Genomic DNA, 23225 nt, shown 5'->3' on the forward strand with positions numbered 1-23225 from the left:
GTCCTGATTCGTTTTGTCTCGAGTGTAATGCCAATGATAGTGCTTGACACGAGCATAAAACATGGGATCTAGAACGAGGTTTTCTGTCGGCTGAACACTACTTTCAAATTGGTCAAGATCTGAGATAGATTATGCTCCGTCAAACCATTTTATAATTATTCCTTGGAACTTTACTATTCCATGTCTATCATGGAATAATCTTACCTATCCTTTGTGCCAATTTTTAATACTTATTTTGGATTATGTCCTCGATTTTTAATTCTATATTGTCAATTATATAATATGAAATTTATAAATATGTATAATATTGCTAAGATGAATTTTATTATTCTCTTAGTATTATACAAAAAATATTATAAAAGTATAGTTTTGTATTGTAATATTTGAAAAATAGTAATGTAACAATCAATAATATGATAATACAACATTATTACTGGTCTGATGTTATATTTATCAAGAAAAGAAACTTTGATTATTATGTTGTGGTAAATAAAATATTATCATGATATCTATATTTACATTTTAAACCTGTTATGTTTTATCACTAATAATAATTTGTTTAACATAATAAATATTTTTAAATATATAATAAGATTATATTTTAATATATTTTATTACCATATAAAGTACTTTGCTGTATAATAATATTATATTTTATATACTGTAACAAAGAAGTAATATTATATATTATGTTCCACCAACAGGAAGTTGCATGTGCGGTTCAATTGTGTTTAATGGTTGAATAAAGACTGAAAAATTTAGCAGCTAGAAAAAAAGACAGAGGAAGATGATGAAGGAAAACAGGATGTGGATTTCTCCGGAGATGCTCAAAATCAGAAACTGACTAGCCTGTAGCAAAGATGCCAGTCTCTCGATAGAGGTAAAAATGTAGCATAATCAACCCCAACTTCAAAAGTTGCTACTGTCAAAAAAAGTATTGCGATTATCCCTACAATTACAAATATATATATATATATACACACATACATACATCCTAACTAGTTCCCTAAACATTTGCTCACATTACAGCAACATGATACAACTTTCACATGCCATCCTCATTGTTCATAGAGAAGTCAGACTCCCCTGGCTTCATTAGGTTGGGCATCTCCACATCAACAGAAGGTTTGCGCTAATGGATCTTCTAATTAGCTCCTCTCTTCGTGTTCTTCGCAAATTTTTTGGCTCACAGTGTCACTCCCAGATGTTGATCAATGTTCCCATTTTCAGTTTCCACTGATGAGCCTTCACCACCATCAGTATACTCCGCAATCAGAGGAGCTCCATCATGCTCGCTGGCCAGGCCTTGATCATCCATAACTTTGCATGTACGTAGTAGAGGCTTTCTTTTGTGGCCAGCTCCTTCACCAGCCTCCTCTTTTTGTACCTTCTCCATGCTGCCTATATGAAGCAGGCTCCCCAAGTCCTCCATTGATGAGAATAGAGCCTCTAGGCATGCTGAATTGTCTTGCTGTGAAGACGCTTGAACTGGTTGGCCACAAATTTGAGATCGGTGAGGGTCCGAACAGTTCGAGTGGACGATGGAAGGTTGACAGTTGGGTTTGGCATCAAGGTCCATGTCAGCAACTCTTCACCACAGAAATCCCCTGGTCTCTAAGGATCATGGAGTTGAAAAATCCAGTTCTGCTACTGTTGGTAGTACAGCTTTCTAGGTTATCTCATGTTAGAATTTGACGCCTCGAGATTTAGCCCATATTGAGCCCACAGCGAGGTTCGCGGCGAAAAATGGAGTCCAACGAGACCAAGATCATCCCAAACGGAGCTCGGATGGAGGAGATACGAGCTTTTGAAGTCAGTACGAGATCCGAGACGGCAGAGGACCGTCGGCGGCAAGCGGCGGTGTGGCCTCAGGCAGCGGCGCGCGGCCCAGGCGGGGCCAATGTGCTGGACGCGCGACCCAGGCACGCGGCCCAGGCGGGCGGGCGGCCCAGCCGGGCGCACGGCCCTGGCGGGCGCACGACCCAGCCCGTGCGCGGGCCCGCACGCGGGCGCGGCCCAGGCCTTCGCGCGGGCCAGCCCAAGCCTAGGCACCTTGCCTGGGCCTGTACCCCGGTCCACTGTAGATCGGACGGTCCATGATTGGGTCTGTGGACCGCATAGGCGTTTTCCACGCGTTTCTCGCGGTTCACGATACTATTCCGTGGACTGGTCGTAATCGAACGGCCCAGGAAGTTTTCGGTGATGATCCAATGGTTTAGGGTCTTAATTGGGTTTGATTAGGACTCTTAAATCCAATCTAATTGAGTTTTAGCCCTATAAAAAAGCCCGAACAGTGAAGAAGGATGAGTGTGGTTTGGTTTTGCTGGAGGATGCGCCATACGAGCCATACGCAATCCGAGAAAAGAGAGAGAGACGGAAGCACTGAGAGAGAAGGAGCAGGAGGCTCCTGAACAGCGGACGTCAGGCACTTCAGGGGTTCAGGGGGTCTTCCAAGAGAGAGAGCTTTTGTGAGGAAAACTTCTAGTGAGAGAGAAATTGGGTGTACAAGGGTTGAGGGTGAAATCTCTTCATGTAAAATTTTTTTTTCATAGTGAAGTTTGCATGCCTCGTGGAGGCGAGCCCTTTTGTGGCTGATCCACGTATTTTGATTGTTTTGTTTTGTTTCTTCTTTTTTCCTGCTGCATCATATGGTACTAAAAATATCTTGGGAGGTGATGTCCTGACCAGACATCCATCCAACAAGTGGTATTAGAGCAAAGCAGTACAAGGACGCAGATTGCAGCGGTGGTGAGCAAGATTGAAGATGGAGAAAACAGGAACAATCAAGATGGAGATCAACAAGTTTGATGGTAAGAGCATTTTCTCGTTGTGGCAGGCAAAGGTGAAGGACGTGCTCATCCAACAGCGGTTGATCGATGCTCTCTTGTGCGATGAGAAGCCGATTATCATGGAGGTGCGGGATTGAAAATGGCTACAGATGCAGGCGGTGAGCACCAATCGCATGTACCTGACGGATGAGGTGGTGATCCATGTGCTGAGCGAGACTTCTCCGACGGTGCTATGGTCGAAGCTCGAGGAGTTGTACATGATGAAGTCTCTCACTAACACTCTTTTTCTCTGGAGGCAGTTCTACCAACTATGGATGACTGAGGGACAGAGCGTGCAGAAGCATCTCAGCCACTTCCAGAAGATCTTCACCGACCTCCTCAGCGTTGGTGAGAATGTTGAGGAGAAAACCAGGGCATTGGTTTTGCTGACGCACTTCCCCCTTTGTACGAGTCTTTGGTGACTGCTCTTCTAGTGGGAAAGAGTACCATCAAGATGGACGAGGTCACTGCGGTGATACTCCAGAACGAAATTCTCAGAAAGAAGAATCTAGCTTCGAGCTCAGGTGGCGGTAGCTCAGCTTTGGTAGCTTCTGGAGGAGCAGGAGGCGGTAGATGGAGTGACAGAAGATCGCAACGAGGGCGATTCAAGTCCAGGAGAGACTTGAGCAAAATTAAGTGTTACCGATGTGAGGAGTTGGGGCATCTAGCCAGAGATTGCCCTCAACTCAAAAATCGGACGGTGGCTGCTGTAGCGATGGCCGGCAGCGATTCAGATGGAGATATCCTGGATATATCTGACGAGATACCTACTTCTTCCCAGCAGTGGATATTAGATTCTGCACGCCCCTATCATGTATGTTGCAAAGAGGAGCAGTTTTACTCTCTGAAGAATAGTGAGGGCACTGTATATCTGCCGGATGGATCGAAGTGTGTGATCAGAGGTATCGGGATAGTCAATTGGAGGACATATAACGGTGCAGTGAGGAGATTGGGGGAGATCCGATACATATCCAATTTCAGGCGGAATCTTATCTCACTTAATAGACTGGATTCAAGAGGCTACAGGACGGTAGCTGGTGGAGAAATTTTGAGGGTGCTACGTGATGATAGGATTGTGCTGGAGGGAAAGAAGGGGAGCAGAGGATATTATTCATAGCAGGAAGTCCAGTGCAAGGTGGAGCTTTGGGAGCCAGGCGGAGTCCAGAGCGAGGTGAAACTCTAGGAGGCGGATCGGGCACGAGACAGGAGACTCGAGAGGACGAGAGGCGACGTCGCAAGGTGAGATTCCTATTGTCGCAGGACGATGCCCCGAGCAGGTCTCAGGTCAGGAGGAGCACAGCATACGACGAAGATGAGATTGAGCAGCCTGACTCGAATCCCATATTTGCCCATCCATGATCAGCAGGCAATTGCCCTAGGGCATAGGGGCGAGGAGATCCAGAAGCTCTCGGAGTTTGGAGGAGGCTGAATATCGAGTCGAGGTAGAGATTGTTAGGATTTGATGCCTCGAGATTCAGCCCATATTGAGTCCACAGTGAGATTCGCGATGAAAAATAGAGTCCAACGAGACCAAAATTATCCCAAACAGAGCTTGGATGGAGGAGATACGAGCTTTTAAAGTCGGCATGAGATTCGAGGCGGCGGAGGACCGCCGGCGGCGGGCCAGCGAAGTGCGGCCCAGGCGAGGCCAACACGCGGGACGCACGACCCAGGTGGGTGTGCGGCCCAGGCGGGCGTGCTGCCCAGCTCGTGCGCGGGCGCGGCCCAGGCCCAGGGGCCTTGCTTGGGCCTGTACCCCAATCCACCGTATACTGGGCAGTCCACGACTGGGCCTATGGACCGCGTGGGTGTTTCCCATGTGTTTCTCGCGGTCCATGATACTATTCTGTAGACCGATTGCGATCGAATGGCTCAGAAAGTTTCCGGTGATGATCCAACAGTTTGAGACCTTAATTGGATTTGATTAGGACTCTTAAACCTAATCTAATTGAGTTTTAGCCCTATAAAAGGGTCTGAACAGTGAAGAAGGATGAGTGTGGTTTGGTTTTGCCTGAGGATGCACCATACGAGCCGTACGAAACTCGAGAAAAGAGAGAGAGGCGGAAACGCTGAGAGAAAAGGAGTAGGAGGCTCCTGGACAGCGGATGTCAGACACTTCAGGGGTTTAGGGGGTCTTCCAAGAGAGAGAGCTTTTGTGAGGGAAACTTTTAGTGAGAGAGAAATTGGGTGTACAAGGATTGAGGGTGAAATCTCCTCTTGTAAAATTTTTTTTCATAGTGAAGTTTGTATGCCTCGTGGAGGCGAGTCTTTTTGTGGCTGATCTACGTATTTTGATTGTTTTGTTTTATTTTTTCTTTTTTTCTGCTGCATCGCGTGGTACTGAAAAGATCTTGGGAGGTGGTATCCTGGCTAGACATCTACTCAATATCTCGGATGATGAAGAGCATTTTGTTAACTGGGTCACCTTCGAAACAATGTAGGTGTCTTTGGTGCTCAGGGATGAGACAAAGCATTCGCATGTAGCATCAACTAGTTGATCATCCATTTGTGAGAAGAATGGGACCTGCCAAAAGAGGGTAAGAAATTGAAATAAACATCGAAGATTTGAATAGAGAAACTAACAAGGCTATTAGAGAATAGAAGGGCACCTAAATAGTGACTGAAATTCTAAGAAGACATCTGTATTGTACCAAACTAGAAGGAAAGAATGGTATTGTGGTGTAGGAGGGAGGACATCATTAGTTTCATATTGGTTGTGAGTCAAGAGAGATTTTGACTCAATAAAATCTTCTCTCTCCCGTGAGGCATCTTCTGAAGGACAAAATTGTAAGGCCCCGTGTCACAATGATTAAAAACCAAAGTGACAATATCTCACACATATAGGAGCAAAGACTGACCTGCTCGAGCCACGAGCTCTCGATCATAACAAATGAAATGCCATACTCACATGTCGAACAAGAGCAACACATAGATGGCACTAAATTTTGTAACGAAGGCCCAAAGGTAAAGAACGCAAATGGTTTCTTCATCTACACCTCGAATAGCAAGCCACTAATACTAAACAAACCGCTGGACTCTTTCTTGCAAATCTGATGGTAGTTGGCGATGCCTTATCCACTCCTCGATATCTCTCCATTTGATCCTCCATTCTTCAAGTGTCACATTCATTAGTTTGCAAGTAGGTCCGGAAGTAGAGAAGGAAGACTATCAATACAATACAACATGATAATTAAGTTGAAATTGTGAATTAGTAAGTGGCTTGGACAAGGGATTTTGATCAGTAAAAGCTAAAAACATAAACATAGTGCCATGTTAAAATTCCTTATAGTTTAGCAAAATCTACATGAGCATGACAAGATGGTGATTAAAATAATAATAATAATGATGATGACGATGACGACGGCATGAGAGATGTAGGGGTGATTAGTGAACAAAAAGAATATAGAATATACTTTTAGTAAATAAGCAATATATTCTGAGGGAAAAAAGTGGGATTAAATAGGCAATATATAGGCAAATGTACCAACCCTCAGATGATATGCAGACCTTCCACAAACATTTCTCCTTGATTTTATTCGTAGTGATGGTATTGCTAAAGCAATGTAGTATGAGCAAGCCTGTTTCTGTACAAATTTTGCAAACTTGCATTGTAGAGTCAGTTCATTCAGTAAATTCCAATCAACCTTTTTGATAATCTGCTGTGGGAGAACAATGTCACAAAACATTTTTCATTATGAATCTGATGATGAAACACCATATTTTGACAGACAGGTTAGCCATACAGGTAAGCACTATCGAGTCCATCTCATTTTTATCCTCCTTTTCCGATCTCACTTCTTGCCTTTCTACTTATCATTGCCCCGTGGTTTGATTGCCATAACAGCCGTGTCCTTTATGCCAGAGAGCACTTCCTACTTTGCTGCTGTGGCTGCTGCATCTACTGCTACTACCACCACCCTTACCCTTACACCACCATTATTATTATTGTCCTGTGCTTTGATTGTTATATCAGCTGTCCCTTCAGTCCCAAAAAGCAACTTCATCTCATCGCCACTGTTGATCCAATGTGTCACCATACTTGATATTGTCTGCAAGAAGCTGACTTCTGTTCAGTGATACTAATATTCTAACATGGTAAAATAGAGCATCTCATCAACAAGAATTAGATTCCCTTTTTTTTCTTTCCACAAGAATTGATCTGACATAACCATACTTGTCTGGCTGTCCCCTATCTTAGTGAATAGAATTAGAAGGTATTCACAGGGGTGATCTATTCCATATGTGCTGGCCTTGAGTTTGCTGCTGTAATCAAGTTTAGCTGTCCAAAGGAGGTACAGACCTGATTTGAGGCCCAAAAGGGGTCACCGCTCTAGTTGTGGAGCTGCACTAAAGATGTAAGGATGGTTCAAGAACACTTCCCAAACGAAAATGGATTACAAATTAGGGATAGCCATGATAAAATAAGTTGGTCTAGTTTATCTGTTTGTTAAAATGTAAGTTATTTTTTATTATTCAGACAAAAATACTGGCAAACATTCCTTTCAGTACATTTCATCTGTATATCCTCATATCCATATGTAAAGCAATACAGTTCATGCAAGCTTTACGGGCTCAAAGGAAATCGCTGCTTGAGAAAAGAGAGAGATATAACTTGCAGAAGATGACAAACAGTACCTCCATGTTTCCAATTGGATGTGAAAACAGAACAAGACTCATAATACATACAAGAATTGCAAATGATGTTTCTCCAACATAAGTGCTGCTCACCCAAGTCCTGTCCATGTGAACTGAATGACAAGCAAAACAGAAGACTAAATGAGCCTGCCAACTACAAGAATTTTATAGTCATATACATATAGATATATGTTGCAACAGAACTTATTCTCCATATGTATAAGCTATCATCAGTTAGCCTTATTAATCATTATCACCATATAAAGACAAAAAGAATGTTGTTCATGTACATGATGAACTCATGTGACAGTCAATTACTATGAAAAGAAAAATGCTTTCAAGCAAAATATAAACTGAAAACTAGAGAATTAAGGGGGTATTACATTGCGAGATTTAACTAAAACAGGTTTACACCAAATTTAAAATGAAGTATTGCAATAAAAATTGTTCAATCACTTTCCATGAAAAACCCAAAAGTTGGAAATAAAAGAACAGCACTAAAAAGTGCTACTCCTTATGTTCAAAAAGACCACAGTAAATCAGCAATGGCTGCCACATCCGAAGTAAAGAGGTTTAGCCTATATGGCCAAGTCAGAAGCAGGAAGGGTTGCTTTAAGCCATCGTTAATTGTCACTATGAAAATCTTCATTCCACAATGTAGTGGAATCTACAAGTCTGTTTTAAATATGTATACAGAGGCACAAGGTTTTCATGCAATAAATGGGCAACAAATAAGAACTAGGGAACTGTAATAGACTCATTATGATGCAATTAGTGATGAGACCATGCATGATGATAAATTACAGATTATAGTTTATAGCTTAAACATTTTTTTTTTCCCTTCGTTTTCAGAGAATCCACAATTGATTCTATTCAACTGTTTCTTTGCCTTTTCTATCCCATTCTTTCTACCTTAGTCTGGCCAAGCTCTTCATCAACATCAAATTAAAAGGTTCATCACCTCTTGCAAGCCTCCCTTATAAATTTCGTTACATGAAAATTGAGGAGCAATTAAAAAAAAAAAAAAAAAGATCACAATGCAAATTACAAATATGCCATGTGCAGAAAATGTTGCAACCAGAGCTGAGATCTTGTGTGCAAAAGATTTACCTCAAGTTTTTCAAACCCCACCAGGGGCAGTACAGGTACCTGTCAAGGAGGGTCCCTGCAACAACGTTGTTGCTCAGAGCGTCTGCAAAGATGCCAAAGTTGAACTGGGTCTTAACACTAGTGGCATAACATGTAACCCACTGAAGGAGAAAATATTCATTGCAATGGTGACACCGCATCAAAGTTGTCACAACCCAATGAGAGCACCTACATTTCATCGAGTACCGATTCTCATAAATGATGCCCCATACTAGCCACCGATTTCCGATTTTTGATTGGGTTGTGACAACTTTGGCGTGGTATCACTGTTGCAATGAATATCTTCTCGGTCCAAAAACCTAGAAATTATTGATGCCATTCTCTTTTTCACACTCAGTTATCCAACAGTTGTACTGGCACTCAATGGATAAAAGATAGCACAAAGCTCCTAATGGCTGGATAAATCATAAAATAGTCAAATTTTCTTATTCAATACAATATAAGATGATTCTTGATGACTAAGAATGTGCAGGAATAAACATACATGACTAGCTAGCATATAGAGAAGGAGATTATATGCAGCTCCAGTCCATGCAGTCTCTGCCAAGTATTCTGGTTGCCTTGACAATCCTTGCATTCAAAGGAAAAATGCGAAATAACATTGGAATATACTGGAGCAGGACAATCAGGGAAAGAGTATGATTCCTGTGATTCGTTGATGAGCCACTAACTGCTGGTATCACAAACCATTTTGGCATCTGCAACAAAGAAAAGTAACGCATAAAATTTGGTACATGTAAAACATATAAGCCATCAATCAAAACCAACAAAATGTTTGAAGAAATTTGAACAACCTTGAAGCATGTGCCATGCAAATATTCTCCACCATAATTAGGACATATGACAAACTAGGAAAATATCATTTAGAGGCCTCAATGCTGGATCTATGTGATCATTAAATGAAGACAGATGGAATTTAATGTCATGAACTGTTTCATTGCTATGATTTGATGATCTTTCCAGTATCCCCAACTACAGAGTGCTTGTCCTCGAGTTATTGGCTGCATCACTTCAACGACTTCTTTATTGATCTCCTCCAGTTCCTCTTGAGCTCGATTTCAAAATGGCACACTAACTTCTCGACCAATCCACACTGTTCCTTATTCTGTTATATAGTTGTTGCCCCTAATAGATTAATAGGTTATTAAATTTAGATAACGTACATGTTATTATATAAAGAATGACTGACCACATTGTTTTCTCTACCAAAGCTAATCAGTACCTCTGGGAACCACTTGCAGAACTTGAACTGGGTTCTTTCAAGTATACACACCTATAATTTCAACAGGGTACAACCATCTAAAGTAATTGTCACACGCATAAAATAACTCAACGGTTTAGATGTTGGAAAACCAACGCATTCATATATATCATACATATCCATTTATGAGAATCGCTCCGACCCTATCCTTCATTCCCAGGAGAGCAAGCGTAGAACTCACACTGAAGTTTCAAATGATTGCATTAAAAGAAAAGAAAAGAAAAGAAAAGAAAGGTTTCAAAATGAAGCCTTTAAACAAGATTTGAATGATTATCCGACCCCTCTTCCAGTTGCGCACCTAAACAATGAAAATGGAACAAAATTGTTTCAACAACCTCGTCGTCTTCGTCATGAACTAGCTTATACATCGATCATCACACCCATCCTCTCCTTGGCAGAGATCCTATATTTAAGATGGTGAGTATTCTCTATCTAAGAATAAATAAATAAATAACCTTTTTTCTCTTTGAAAATCTGGTGTGAGATAGTCATCCATAATTCAACACATTCATATCCTGCCAACCAACCTTCGTGTTCTTCCGGTTGGGCCTTCCTCAAATTTGCCCAATAGCCCTGGAATCTCAACCCCTCACCTTGTGTTGGGCTGAATCTCCAGGTGGTTTGCTATCTTTGGGCTGGTGAATCCAATTTGAGCGGTTCCATGAGTAGGCATTGTATTCCCATTTCTTAGACCATGGACCCAGGAGGTCTTTAAGTAAATAAAAAAGATTTTTTTATATATATATCCTTCCAAATATTTAAATTTATATAAATATATTTTTAAAATTGATATCAGCATGTATATCCTTATAAAATATCTTTTTTTGCATATGTACCCATATCATCTAACACCGTTAAAAATTAACAGTTTAAAATTAAAATAACTAAAATATCCTTATGGATAGATGTGCACAAAAAAAATTATAAAAATATATATGCAAATAGCAATTTTATGAGGATATTCACATAAATTTGAATATTTGGAAGAGTATACACGCAAAAAACTTTTAACATAAATATACCTCTCTTGGATCGTTAATTCTTTCTTTATTCTAATAGAAAAAAATTAACATATATAATTAAAATAATAAATTTACTTAATTTATTAATTTACATAGATAAAATGATCTTTTTATCAAGTGATAGATCAAAATTATTTTATCTAGAAGATAAATGATCGTAACCATCCATATTTCCTCTATTGTATAATAATATGCTTCTAAAAAAAGTATTTAAATCTGATATTAGATAAATAGCTTGTACATTTACATAGAATAAATATAGTTGTAGATTTGGACATTATATAACAATAAAAATTTATAATTTTATTATATCTTATTTTAAAAATTTTTATCAAAAATATCTTTGTGAAGTGTGTAAGGTATATCATATTGTTATACAATGGACATAATCGTTCCATCTTGCATAAAAATAAAATATAATATAATATTTTAATATATAAAATATTATATAATATCATCATCGTATTATTATATTACGTAATATCTTACTACATTATAGAGTAAGGGGGCTTGAATTCATCTAAATGAAATAGATAAAAATTAAATTAAAATTTTTTACGTGTATATTTTTCTAAACATTCAAATTTGTATGAATATCCTTATGAAATTACTATTTGTATATATATTTTTATAATTTTTTTTTGCACATCTACCATAAGGATATTTTAATCATTTAAATTTTAAACCAGTAATTTTTTAATGATATTAAATGATATGGGTACATATATATAAAAAAAAGGAAGGATATACATGCAAAATAAGTATTTTATGAAGGTATACATGTAAATATCATTTTTGAAAAGATATTCACATAAATTTAAATATTTAGGAGGATATATATACAAAAAATCTTAAATAAAACTAGAGGATTTGCTCCCATTAGCTTCAGGGCATGCCAACTTTTTCAAAGAACAATCGTAGAAAAGTTGCTCCCATCAAGTTCAAGGCAAGGTGAAGGAGAGGTGGTTTCAGATTTATATTATATATAGAGAGCATGGAACTGTTCAGCTTTTCTAAATCTTTTGTTCCAGCATTCAAGAAATTGTATATGGTCAGTCAATATTTTATATAAAAATAAAGACTACTATATATATGCTTCTGTGCTTGAAAAGTTCTCTAAGGAGCCACCGAATAAAGATTTATATTAACGTAATCTAATGCTATGGTTGTTGCAAAATTCAAATAACTTCGAGCTTTTGGAATTACCATATTCTTGGTCGCTCAATTGAGGTCTCATTGAATAATTCTCTCTTCTCCACCTATAAATCATCTCTTAACCCACTTATTTAGAAGTTTCAGAACACTGCTGTTGCGAATATACTAACCTAGAGAAAAATGCTATGTTTGTTGCCTATAAACTTTATCTTCCAAAAGGCCACCAATACATTGTGAATTACACCAATCCGGAATGGACGAGAGGCAGTGGGGGCTCCATAGCATTGGTCTGTTGACCCTGTATGAAAATTTCTATCTTCTTGCTAATTAATTATTAATCTTTATGTCCCAAATGTAGGTACATGTTACTTTCATACAACAGAAATAATTTTTTGCGAGGAAATATAGAATTGGTATTTACTCACAAAGCTAGATTCGGGTGATCCCATCAATAATCTAGAGATGATTTTTGTAAGTATCTAGTGCTCGGGGTCAAAATCCAATACTTTCTTATTATTTTCTGCTTAGTTGTGTAGGTACAAAAGTAACTAAAAAGTTTGTGTGTGTATTTCTTTAGATTGCTTGTAATTCAAAGTAGCGAAACAATTGCTCCTGTCTGTTTCAAACTACTTGGCACAAACGAGTGATGTTGGCTCATTTTTGACAACCATCTTTGGTGAAGTTGACTTCTGGACACACACCCAAGACCTAATTCTGAAATAATCCCTCTTTTGCTAGTTTTGGCATCACCAACTATCCTAATCAGCCTAATATGTTATTCATTCCGTCATCTTCATATCAACTGGTTCCAATAATAGAGAAAATTTTGTTCATCAAGTTTGATTCACGTCAACTTATAACAATCAGTATTACATAGACCCACCAACTTTAATTTCAATATTTAGTCTCACAATGGCAATCTTGGCCCTGGTGCAGCAACAAGAGATTATGAAAGATACTATGAAAATCATGCATTCTGATGGAGTACAAACTTTAATTTAGTTAAATCTTATGTTGATCAATTCTTCTTCGAGCCAGCTAAATTGATGAAACCCTCTATCTGTTGTCAATAGTTTCATAGATAACTATACCTTCAAGCATAGAAAAAAAATATATTTATATATCTATTTTGATAGATATGATGATATGCTTGCGAGCGAGCGAGAGGTTACGACGTCTCTTGATGGGACAGCTTGCCGGTTGATTTGCTTCCTGCTGCAAGTGATAAAATCGAGCAAGCAACTCTTAGTAATGTTGTAGCAGAGTGTCGCCATGTGAATATGAAGTTGTCTATAAACAATCGCTAAAAAAGGCTCATTAAGTAGCATGCTACGTGAGATTAAAATTTTAAATTGTGACCAAGTCTTGGTGAAACATTTACTTCAAAAATGATTCTCGATAGTTGCCAAAGTGCTTAGTCAGTTATATTTGACAATGTGTTGGATGAGGTCATTCATATTTATCGATAACCATAAAATAGCACAACTATATAATTAATCATTCCCAAGAGGACTCCAATTTAGAAAAATCTAGCCATATGTGAAATCTGTTCACTTAGTTTATCATTTAGATTATTTCCTCAAAAGAATACCTTGTAGATTATAAGCAAGCAGCCCACTCTTCAAATGAAAGCATTTCACCTATAAGATTTGGCTCATTCATTGGCCCTCTTCTCTAGGCATACAAACAAGCCAAGCCTAGTTGGATAGATGCAATAATTTAGAAACTTATACAAAAAAATTAACTAGAAGATGTTATTTAAATTCTCTGATTCTATATAAATATTCAAAATATATAAATAAATATATATTTATAGATTACTCAAAATCAGCTCGCGACGCAAAAGAGATGTTGAGGTCAATTCAAGCTCGAACAATTTTTAATCAAGCTCATTGTGTATGAGTTCTCAGCTGAGCTACTTATCGAGCCAACCCAAGCTTCTATATATTTTTGTGAACTTTTTTGGTAATTAGACTTGACACGTACCTTGTAAGCTAAGTTTTAAAATCCATTCAAATTTGGGTTTTTCTCTTTAGAAAAAAAAAAATTCTGGCTGTGCTGGACAATTATGAGCCAACATCTAGGTGCTAATAGATGGCTTGGTCTATTTGTAGCTTTTCTACTCTTCTTAGCGGGTGTGTGGTGACATTTTATTATATTTCAAATTTTTTAGAAAAAAAAAAAGCATTTCATGTTTTTGTGACATTTCTCATTTTAACAAGATAATTATAGTCATTGCAGTGGCAATCCAATGGAACGAGCCACTAGCTTTCAATCAAGTAACTCGGGTTCGAGTTGCAGTAGACGTTATGGCCTTCGCTAATCCTGACGGTTCAGATGTGGAGTTTAGAAGAAATTTTTGATCTTCTGACCCGTGGTGGTGTTGGGGGTGACGTATTTACCTATTGAACTTGATCATAAGTCCATCCCCCCCACCCCTCCAAAAAAAAAAGAAAAAAAGGGATAATTATAGATACAGGAAGATGTCAAACTCTTGCAATGTGCCTGCCATCTGATTATGTTGTCGGCCATGTGTAGCATTTGCCACTTAAACAACAGAAGTATTCTCTTTCCAACCATTATTGTTTGCTTGAGCTTTGAGTTCCAAAGGCAGATATCTTATGCCGTGCTAAGACGTGACATAGTTCTGATGATGCCTTTTTGTCTGTAATGGGTCTTTGACCAATATATGAGGCTGCATATAACCTCGATGCTATAAATGGAGAACATTTCAGGTTTTAAGCCAATTTACCGTCCATGCCATCAAAACCCTAGCTATTTGATATCTACTGTACAGTTACAGGTCATAAGTTGATGTTAGTTGTTCTATTCATTAGTGTAACTTAGAAGTCTCTTGTTACTTTTTTCTTATAGTTATGTTACGCAAACCTTATGACCATTTCTGTTTTCCTTGTCATTTCCGACAACATAATTGGAATACATGTGTGATATGGTGGGCATAATCATAGTTTTTTTTTTTCTCCTCTCCTTTTTCACAAGTAATACATATAGCATTTTAATCAAAAGATGGACACCAATTAGATCTATGCTCAACATTCTTTCTCGGAAAAGAAAAGAAAAAAAAGATTTATACTAAAGAATATACCAGATGGGTTCGCTATACATCCAAAGTAGAACCCACATGTATCCATACTAATAGCTATGGTTGATTAACAATTAGAAAAATAGGTACAAAACCTACTAATTCAAATAAATATTTTTATCTAACATAAGGACCATTCTATTTAGTGTTCAGAGACAAGCCATGCTAGCCCTGGAAAACCTATCATAACCAGGTAAATTTAAGTTGAAGGAGCCATACTTCTCATTGAACATGCAATAAACAATTGGTCAAGTTCAAATTCTCTATTCCTGAACTAGATGACTGCATTGACTTCTATTAGTAATTGGGTATATGTTTAACATGTACACAAAGAGTATTTAATGAAGATATTTGAATTGAGAGTAGAAGAGCTGCAATCACTGGGAAAAAATTTCATTTTAAAAGTGATACCATATCAAATTTATCACAATCCAATGAGAATGCTTGTATTTCATCGATTGTCGTGTAATTTATCGATTTTCATGATAATATCCGACATTGTCCATCAATTTTTGAGTTCTGATTAGGTTGTTATAAGTTTGACATAGTATCACCATTGCAATGAAAATTTTCTCCGATCAAAAAGATTTCAAGGATAACAGTTGGCTTCACATTGCATGTGGAAGAACTAGAGAGATAAGTTAGACCATGGTCAGCCCATAACACCTTTATACCGAATAAAAAGTATGCAAAACTATGACCACATATACCATCTAATCTAACAGATGCTCGTGTACATGTTTTTTGAAATCATCAACCAAAGGTTGTTGGCGCGGGACTGCAGGAGCTAAAAAGTTTTGTAACGAATCCTTCACTTTAGTGGGTGGAACAAGAAATTGTTAAAACGTAAAGCTTGAAAAAAAAAAAAAAAAAATTATGGGACGTTACTTTTTAGACCCACGCTCACAGGGGGGTCATAAGTATGTCAAAGTAGACTTAAAAACGCCTCCTTGAATCATGAGTTCCACAAAAAGCTAGTCCACGATTTTGACCAAAAACAAAAGAAAATTTGGTTTTTGCTGAGAATACATGCCATGCATGATGGATTTTGAGATTGCGTTGGACATCATATGCATTATGCAGAGCATTGTGTAGAACTCAAAAATCTATTATAAACTGCAAGCAGATTCTTGATAGGAGCTTAGGGGTGTTTGGTTAGAGTCCTATTTTAATTCTGATTTCAAGATAGAATTGGAATAATGACCCGGTTCTCCTAAAATCCAATTTTAACTCTCTTCTATAGATTTAAATCTTCATTTCGATTTCGATTTCGATCATGAACTAAACGTTTTAAGAGATATGGCCGTTCTGATTCTCATTTCAAGTTCGATCCCGATCGCCAAATATCCCTATAGTTTTTGCTTTGCAAATAGAACTAAATTCACCTCAATTATCAGCACTTTGTTCTAGAGCCATGATATTTTGCGAAAGGAACTATTAATTTTACCCATGGTTCTTAGATATGCGCCCTCTCTAATATCCCGTGGATTGAAGACAACTAGTTCCTTATTTAAAATAGCGGTTTATGCTTCTCAATTATATAGACCTAGTCAGCTGGTGGCAAAAAAAAAGATGCTGAAGGGTGTGATGAAAAGTCAACAACAACAACCAAGTGATGGCACGTTCTAATTAGGATTCTCATCGCTAACTTGCATCCAAAGGACTTGACTCAGCTCGCACAAGTAACAAGGCAATATAAACGTAGACCTGCTAATTGAGACACATCACCTATCACTCATCCGATCAGCAAAGAGCCAGTACACAAGATCTCCCAGTTAGTATGATGCATCCAATTGGCCGAGACCTAAATATATTCATATAGTAGTAGTGAATTGGACCAGCTCCACAAATGTAACTATCGGTCCATCGATCAAGTCTTTGTAGTCGAAGTTAAAAATTAAATATTCATTGCAAACCTATCCATCAAATCATCATCCAATCTCTACTGCAGAGAGAAGAATGTAAGGTGCATATACCAAATATCACTCATCCTCATGAATAGTTTTTTTTTTTTTCTTTTTTCTTTCTTGCCTTTCTAATGAGTTAATTTTTTCATTTGTTATTAGCTCAAGAACCTGTGCTGCACTGCACTTGAACAATATTTGATAGAGGCAAATCACGCCAAAGTGTAGGTGAACCACATCCAATTGTAATTCCCATGCCTTCGCACTCAAGTCTTTAAAAAGACTATCGAGGGCATGTCCCATCTGGGTCCACCATTTGGTGACAAAAGCTTTTGAACAACATCGTCACAGAAATAATTTATAACGCACTGGACAAGGCTTTTTTTTTTTTTTTTTTTTTTTTTGACAATCATGACAACAAGTTCTTTGAACAGCACTGGCATCTGTCTTTTTCTTCACAATCATGACAACAACAAGAGCTACGAGAAATAATATTTAAAACAAGTGAAGAGACAAAATACTTTTTCAACCGGCACATGATTTAATTGGCATAAATTGGTCACCCTATTACCCTAACGCATCCCCTCTTTGCATGGATTGAAATTCCCACCCCCTTTTTCCTTCTAGCATAATTATAAAGGACACAATGGTCTTTGTGCTTTCATAATCAATCTAGTCTCTCCAACTTCATCAAAACAAACTATCTTGTTTGGATCTCATTGGATACCCTTTTCTTCTTTTAGATTTTTGCTCGTTTGATCTAATGGACATTTTGAGTTGTACATATATTCCCTCTATATAGTTTATTTTCATAAAGTCTTCAGCCTCCTAGTTTATCCCAATAAACTATCTTATTTCCTTTCTTTAAAGGTTTATTTGGTTGAAAATTATTTATCTCAAAAAATGATTAATAAATTTTATCATGTGTGATGGGTGGAAAAATTATTTTATAAAATATCATAAAAAAAATTATCATATTTGATTAGAGATAATCTCATATGAAAATATAATCAAAATTTTAATAATATATTTGAATAAATAATTTAAACAATAATATATTTTTCTCATTATATTTGTTAGTCATTCATAGCCCACTTACATGAATCCTAGCGACATTAGCTATTTTAAATATTAAAATATATTGATATAAATTTATAAATATTTTTAAACTAATCATACATATATTAGAATATATTTTTTTATTATCAATAAGTTTTAGTATTTTTGGTATATAAATAAATACATTATATAAATAATTAATCAATAAATTTATATATTTATAATATAATTAATATAATATTAATTTAATATAAATAAGTATATTTTGATATTTCCGATTACCTCCACTTTATAATTTATCATGAAAATATGATATTTATCTTTTCTTTTTTTCTTTTTTTCCCTCCTAACAAACGAGCGTTAAGACACTTAAGTCCTGTTTGGCTAGATTTTTAGAGTATCAGAAAGTATTTTTTAACTCTCAAAAAGTACTTTAGGATGATATAGTGATGTTTGGTAAAAAATTGAAAAGCTATTTTGATTTTTTCAGAAAGCTGAAAAGGCCTATTTGAAAAAAACTATATTTTAAAATTTTTTTCAAAAATACTTTCTCACTAATGTCGGAAAGCTGTTTTAATTTAAATAAAATTTTTAATGATAAAAATATTTATTAATAAATCTCATAATTATATTATATATATTATTTACTATAAATATAATATAATAATAAATTGATATTATAATATATTATAAATAAATAATATAATCTATTATAATATTATAAAAATATAAATTTATATAATAATATTTATTAATAATATAATATTATTATATTATAATGATATAATATGATCTATTATATTATAATTTATTATTAGATTAGATTATAATCCATTATATTATATTACATTATATATTATATCATAATATAATAATATTATATTATAATATATATTATATTATATTACATTATATGATCATAATATTATATAATAAAATAATATTTTAAAATATAATAATATTTATTTTATAGATATATAATATAATCTGTTATAATATTATCATATTAAAATAATATAATATTACATAATAATATTTTAATAATAATTATATTATATTATATTATGATATTATAATAATATAATATAATCTATTTTATTAGATTACATTATCATCCATTATATTATATTACATCATAATATAATAATATTATATTATAGCATATATTATATTATATTACATTATATGATAATAATATTATATAATAAAATAATATTTTAAAATATAATAATATTTATGTCGCAGACATATAATATAATCTATTATAATATTATTATATTATAATAATTCAATATAACATAAAAATATTTTAATAATAATATAATATAATAATGTATTATAATAATATAATATATTATATTATAATCTACTACTACATTAGATTATAACTAATATAATATATTTCATTATAAATTATATGATACTTATAATAATATTATATTATATGATAATATTTTATAATATTATATAGTATAATTATATTATATTATATTATATTATTGTTTGCTCTATAATACTATGCAATATCTTTTATTATTATTTTATCATATTAAAAATATTTTTTTATTTTAATTATTAAATATATATTAAAATTATAAAGTACTTTATCAATATAGTTATCAAATATTAAATAATTTTTTATAAAAATTTTATTTATAAAAATTTTATTTTTTTAAAATTTTAAAATTTCTACTACCAACGGTAATTTTTTTTTATCCAACAGCCATTATATTCCCCAGCACGGGCGAAAACAAGACATCGTTTGGTAAATCGTTCTCTGGCCACAGCAGAACCAACCAACCGTCTCGCGGCCTTTTCGCCTCCCCTGTCTCTCTCCCTTTAAAACCCCTCACTTCCCTTACTCCCCTACTTCCTTGCTTTAGAGAAGAAGGAAGTCAGAGACTATCAACATCTCCTTCGCTTGCTTCATAACGAAATTCTACGATCTCCCTCCCTCCCTCCTTCTCTCTCTCAGATCGATCGATCAAGCGATCGATGAAGAAAGCGGCGGCGCCACCCCCCAAGACTCCGGCGGAGCTGGCGATCGGATCTCCTCCGGCGAGCCGCCCGATCCGCAGCCGGACCCGATCCTCTTCGAGCTCCGCCTCCTCCCTCTACTCGACCATTCCTTCTTCCTCTCCTTCCCCGGCCCACCGATACCTTTTCCCCCTCCGCTCCCCCTCCGCCATCCCCTTCTCCTGGGAGCACCTCCCCGGCGTCCCGAAAAATCCCAAATCCCTCCCCTCCCCTGCCCGCCCCCACCGCCTCCTCTTACCCCTCCCTCCCCCGCTCCGATCCAAATCCGACCCCTCGATCCCCCGCAAGAAGCGATCCGACGCCAGATTCGCCCACCTCGCCGTCGACGACCCCTTCGCCGCCGCCCTGGCTGAGTGCACCAAGGACGATCCCTCCGGGACGGGACTGGCAGAGCTCTGGGGTGAGCCCACCACCGGAGCTCGGCGGCGGAGGGCCTTGGCGACGGGGTCCATTTCCCAGCGGTTCGGGCTCTTCGATCTGTACGGTTCCTGCAAGATGTCGTGCTCCGTCGCCGACGCCATCATCCATGTCCCCCGGTCTACCCACCGCCCCGCCGCGTACGGCGTCGTCAACCGCCGGTCCAGCTCCTGAAACCGCTACCCCCACTCCGGTCCGATGTCCGTCCCAAGATAAGTACATAAATAAAATTAAGAAAAAGAAGCAAATCTTCCGTTAATTATTTGTTTTTCCAATGTTTAATGTTGCTGCCTTTTGCCTTAATTTTCTTTGTCTTCTGTATCTATGTAGACCTCGTTGTCTCCGTATATGGCAAATTTTTAATGTGTAACATCCGATCCATCTGGTTCTTATTTCCACCAAACGACTTCCCTTCACGCTGGCGTCTGACGTGGCATAAGGAGATTGGTTGGAAGCACCAATGCCTTTGCCACGTGGAATGCTAGCAATGCAGTGGAACAAATTTGGGTAATGCAGTTGTGCTTCATTAATTTTTTTTTTATTATTCGTTATTTTTTTGGATAAAGCTTAGGTGGAATGGGGTCCAATGGGTCATCCGATGGCGAGTTTTCCGGGTCTTTAGCTGGAAGACTTGAATAAAGGGCTGGAATAGTGGGAATAGTTGACTACTTAAAGGTGGAATAATTTGAGGTGGGATATAGTAAACAATTAGAAGACCATGGAGTGTTTGGTGATGCACGTCTGTGAAATCAAACAATTTAAAATTAGGCTTTTTCTTTGGGTCTTGAGTGTTACTAGCTTCCACCGTGAGTCTTTTCCCGGTAAAGCCAAGATTGAACCTTGTACCAAAGAAAACCCAAAAAAAAAAAAAGGAGGCCAAGATGGATCCCTTCTCTTCTTCTTCCTTTTTTTTTTTTTTTTTCCTTTTTCTTTTTTGGTGGCGGTCACGGAATAAGGTGGTGGGTTTAGCTCTCTTTCTCCGCAAGTGGAACGGTCGGGAGCAATTGAAGGAGATCTGAGGTGGACGAGGCATTCTGACTGTTGGATGTTCAGTGTCAGTGCCGGAGTGAGTATAACTTCACATTCGACCGGATGAGATTATTGGATGTGGTGAATGTTCGATTGGTGGGTTTCGCTGTATTTGGGCTGAGATTGAGTTATTATTTCATTATCCCGGGCCAACATTTTGTGACCACGTGGTGTGGTGTGATACCAGGCTGTAGCCAAGCTCAAACGGTAGCCGTCAAACAAATCCCATTTCCTCCCTAAAGCATGAATATGCTAACCACATGCATATGGACAGGAATTATATCTTTCGGGAATGTACCATTAGATTGCATGACTTTGGGATCTATATAGATGGGCGAAAGAAGTTTGAAGGGCTTCAAAAAAGATGAATCGTTCTTTCAAGTGAAAGATATCACCTAAATTCATGCACATACATGTATAATAGTGTTTGACACAAATATAAAACTATGCAGGACCATGATCATTTGCTTTTGACTGTTATATCATGTTTGTTGACAAATACACAGTGTTATCTTACTTATTCTTCTGTCTAAACGTGTAGATTTTTTTTTTTTGATAAAAAAAACAAAAAAGCATCTAGATTTTATTAATATAATGAAAGGAATATAAAAATAAAAGGAAAAAAAGAAAGAAAAAAAGGTGAGAAATAAAAAAAAGAAGAAAAGAGAGACACTCTGACAGGGGAAAAAGAAGAGAATCATTTTATCTTGTATACCAGGAGAAAATGCTTTGCCTCCATGCAGCAACAACAGCAACAACCATAAAAAAAAAAAAAAAAAAGGTATAGTCTAGCAACAAAAACCCTATGTTACAATCATTTTGTGATAATGTTTTTTTACAGAATAATCCTTAATGTAGATTCAGTTCCTTTTATTTTATTATCCGACATCTTCCGGTTTCGGTTGACATATCTCTGAACAGCTCTCAACAGACATCATACATGCAATCAATCAAACGATCCCGAAATTAACAATCCCTACCGGTATGTTTTTTTTCCATGCTTTCCAAATTTTCCACTCATCCTACCGGACAGCCACCCGTAACCCGTGATCGCCGAGATATCGGAACTCGTGAAATGCTTTGATGGAGGGCAAACCTAATGCCAGAGGAGGCAGTGACCGCATAGTCTTTTAGCCCAATTGATAAAGGTACGACCCCAACCCTATTATTTATACGGGGTGTGTGTCGTAATGCCTACAACGCTGAAAATGACAGCTTGATGGGGTTGGGGTTGTCATGTGGTTTCCGTATTACGCTTGACTTTTGCCGACTATGACTCCCAACTCTACCACCACCCCAACTTCCTCCAGCAGGGCCACCATCGACCTCGTACGGAGATTATTATTATTATTATTATTCTTCTTCTTCCGGCGGGGAGGGGACTTTTACTTTGCTTTTGCGGCAGTGCGGATCCCTTCAAGCGTATGATACGTACCAACTCTTCCTCTTCTTAAATCCGCATTGTGGCTCTGCTTGTCACGCCCACCATAATAAATTTCATATCCTTGCAGTGGTAGCGTAGTAGAGAAGCCTTCAGCAAAATGGTTGTCTAGACAAAGGTTACGTAGCTAAAACGTTGCTCCTTGTACCACTAATATCATTATTTATTTTTCTTAGATTCGTTGG

The 23225-nt window shown here is 36.9% G+C and overlaps 1 protein-coding gene and 1 pseudogene across 1 annotated transcript; one reads left to right on the plus strand and one right to left on the minus strand.

Annotated features, from left to right (window-relative positions):
• Positions 1–955: 955 nt before the first annotated feature.
• Positions 956–10546, minus strand: LOC105038458 (cyclic nucleotide-gated ion channel 18-like; annotated as a pseudogene).
• Positions 10547–19899: 9353 nt separating this feature from the next.
• Positions 19900–21467, plus strand: LOC105038459 (uncharacterized). Its single transcript, XM_073250825.1, has one exon. It carries the CDS (start codon positions 20112–20114, stop codon positions 20742–20744), a length of 633 nt encoding a protein of 210 aa, XP_073106926.1. The 5' UTR covers positions 19900–20111; the 3' UTR covers positions 20745–21467.
• The last annotated feature ends 1758 nt before the right edge of the window (positions 21468–23225 follow it).

The sequence above is a fragment of the Elaeis guineensis genome, chromosome 1 (assembly GCF_000442705.2).
Source record: "Elaeis guineensis isolate ETL-2024a chromosome 1, EG11, whole genome shotgun sequence".
In the NCBI taxonomy this organism is placed as follows: Eukaryota; Viridiplantae; Streptophyta; class Magnoliopsida; order Arecales; family Arecaceae; genus Elaeis; species Elaeis guineensis.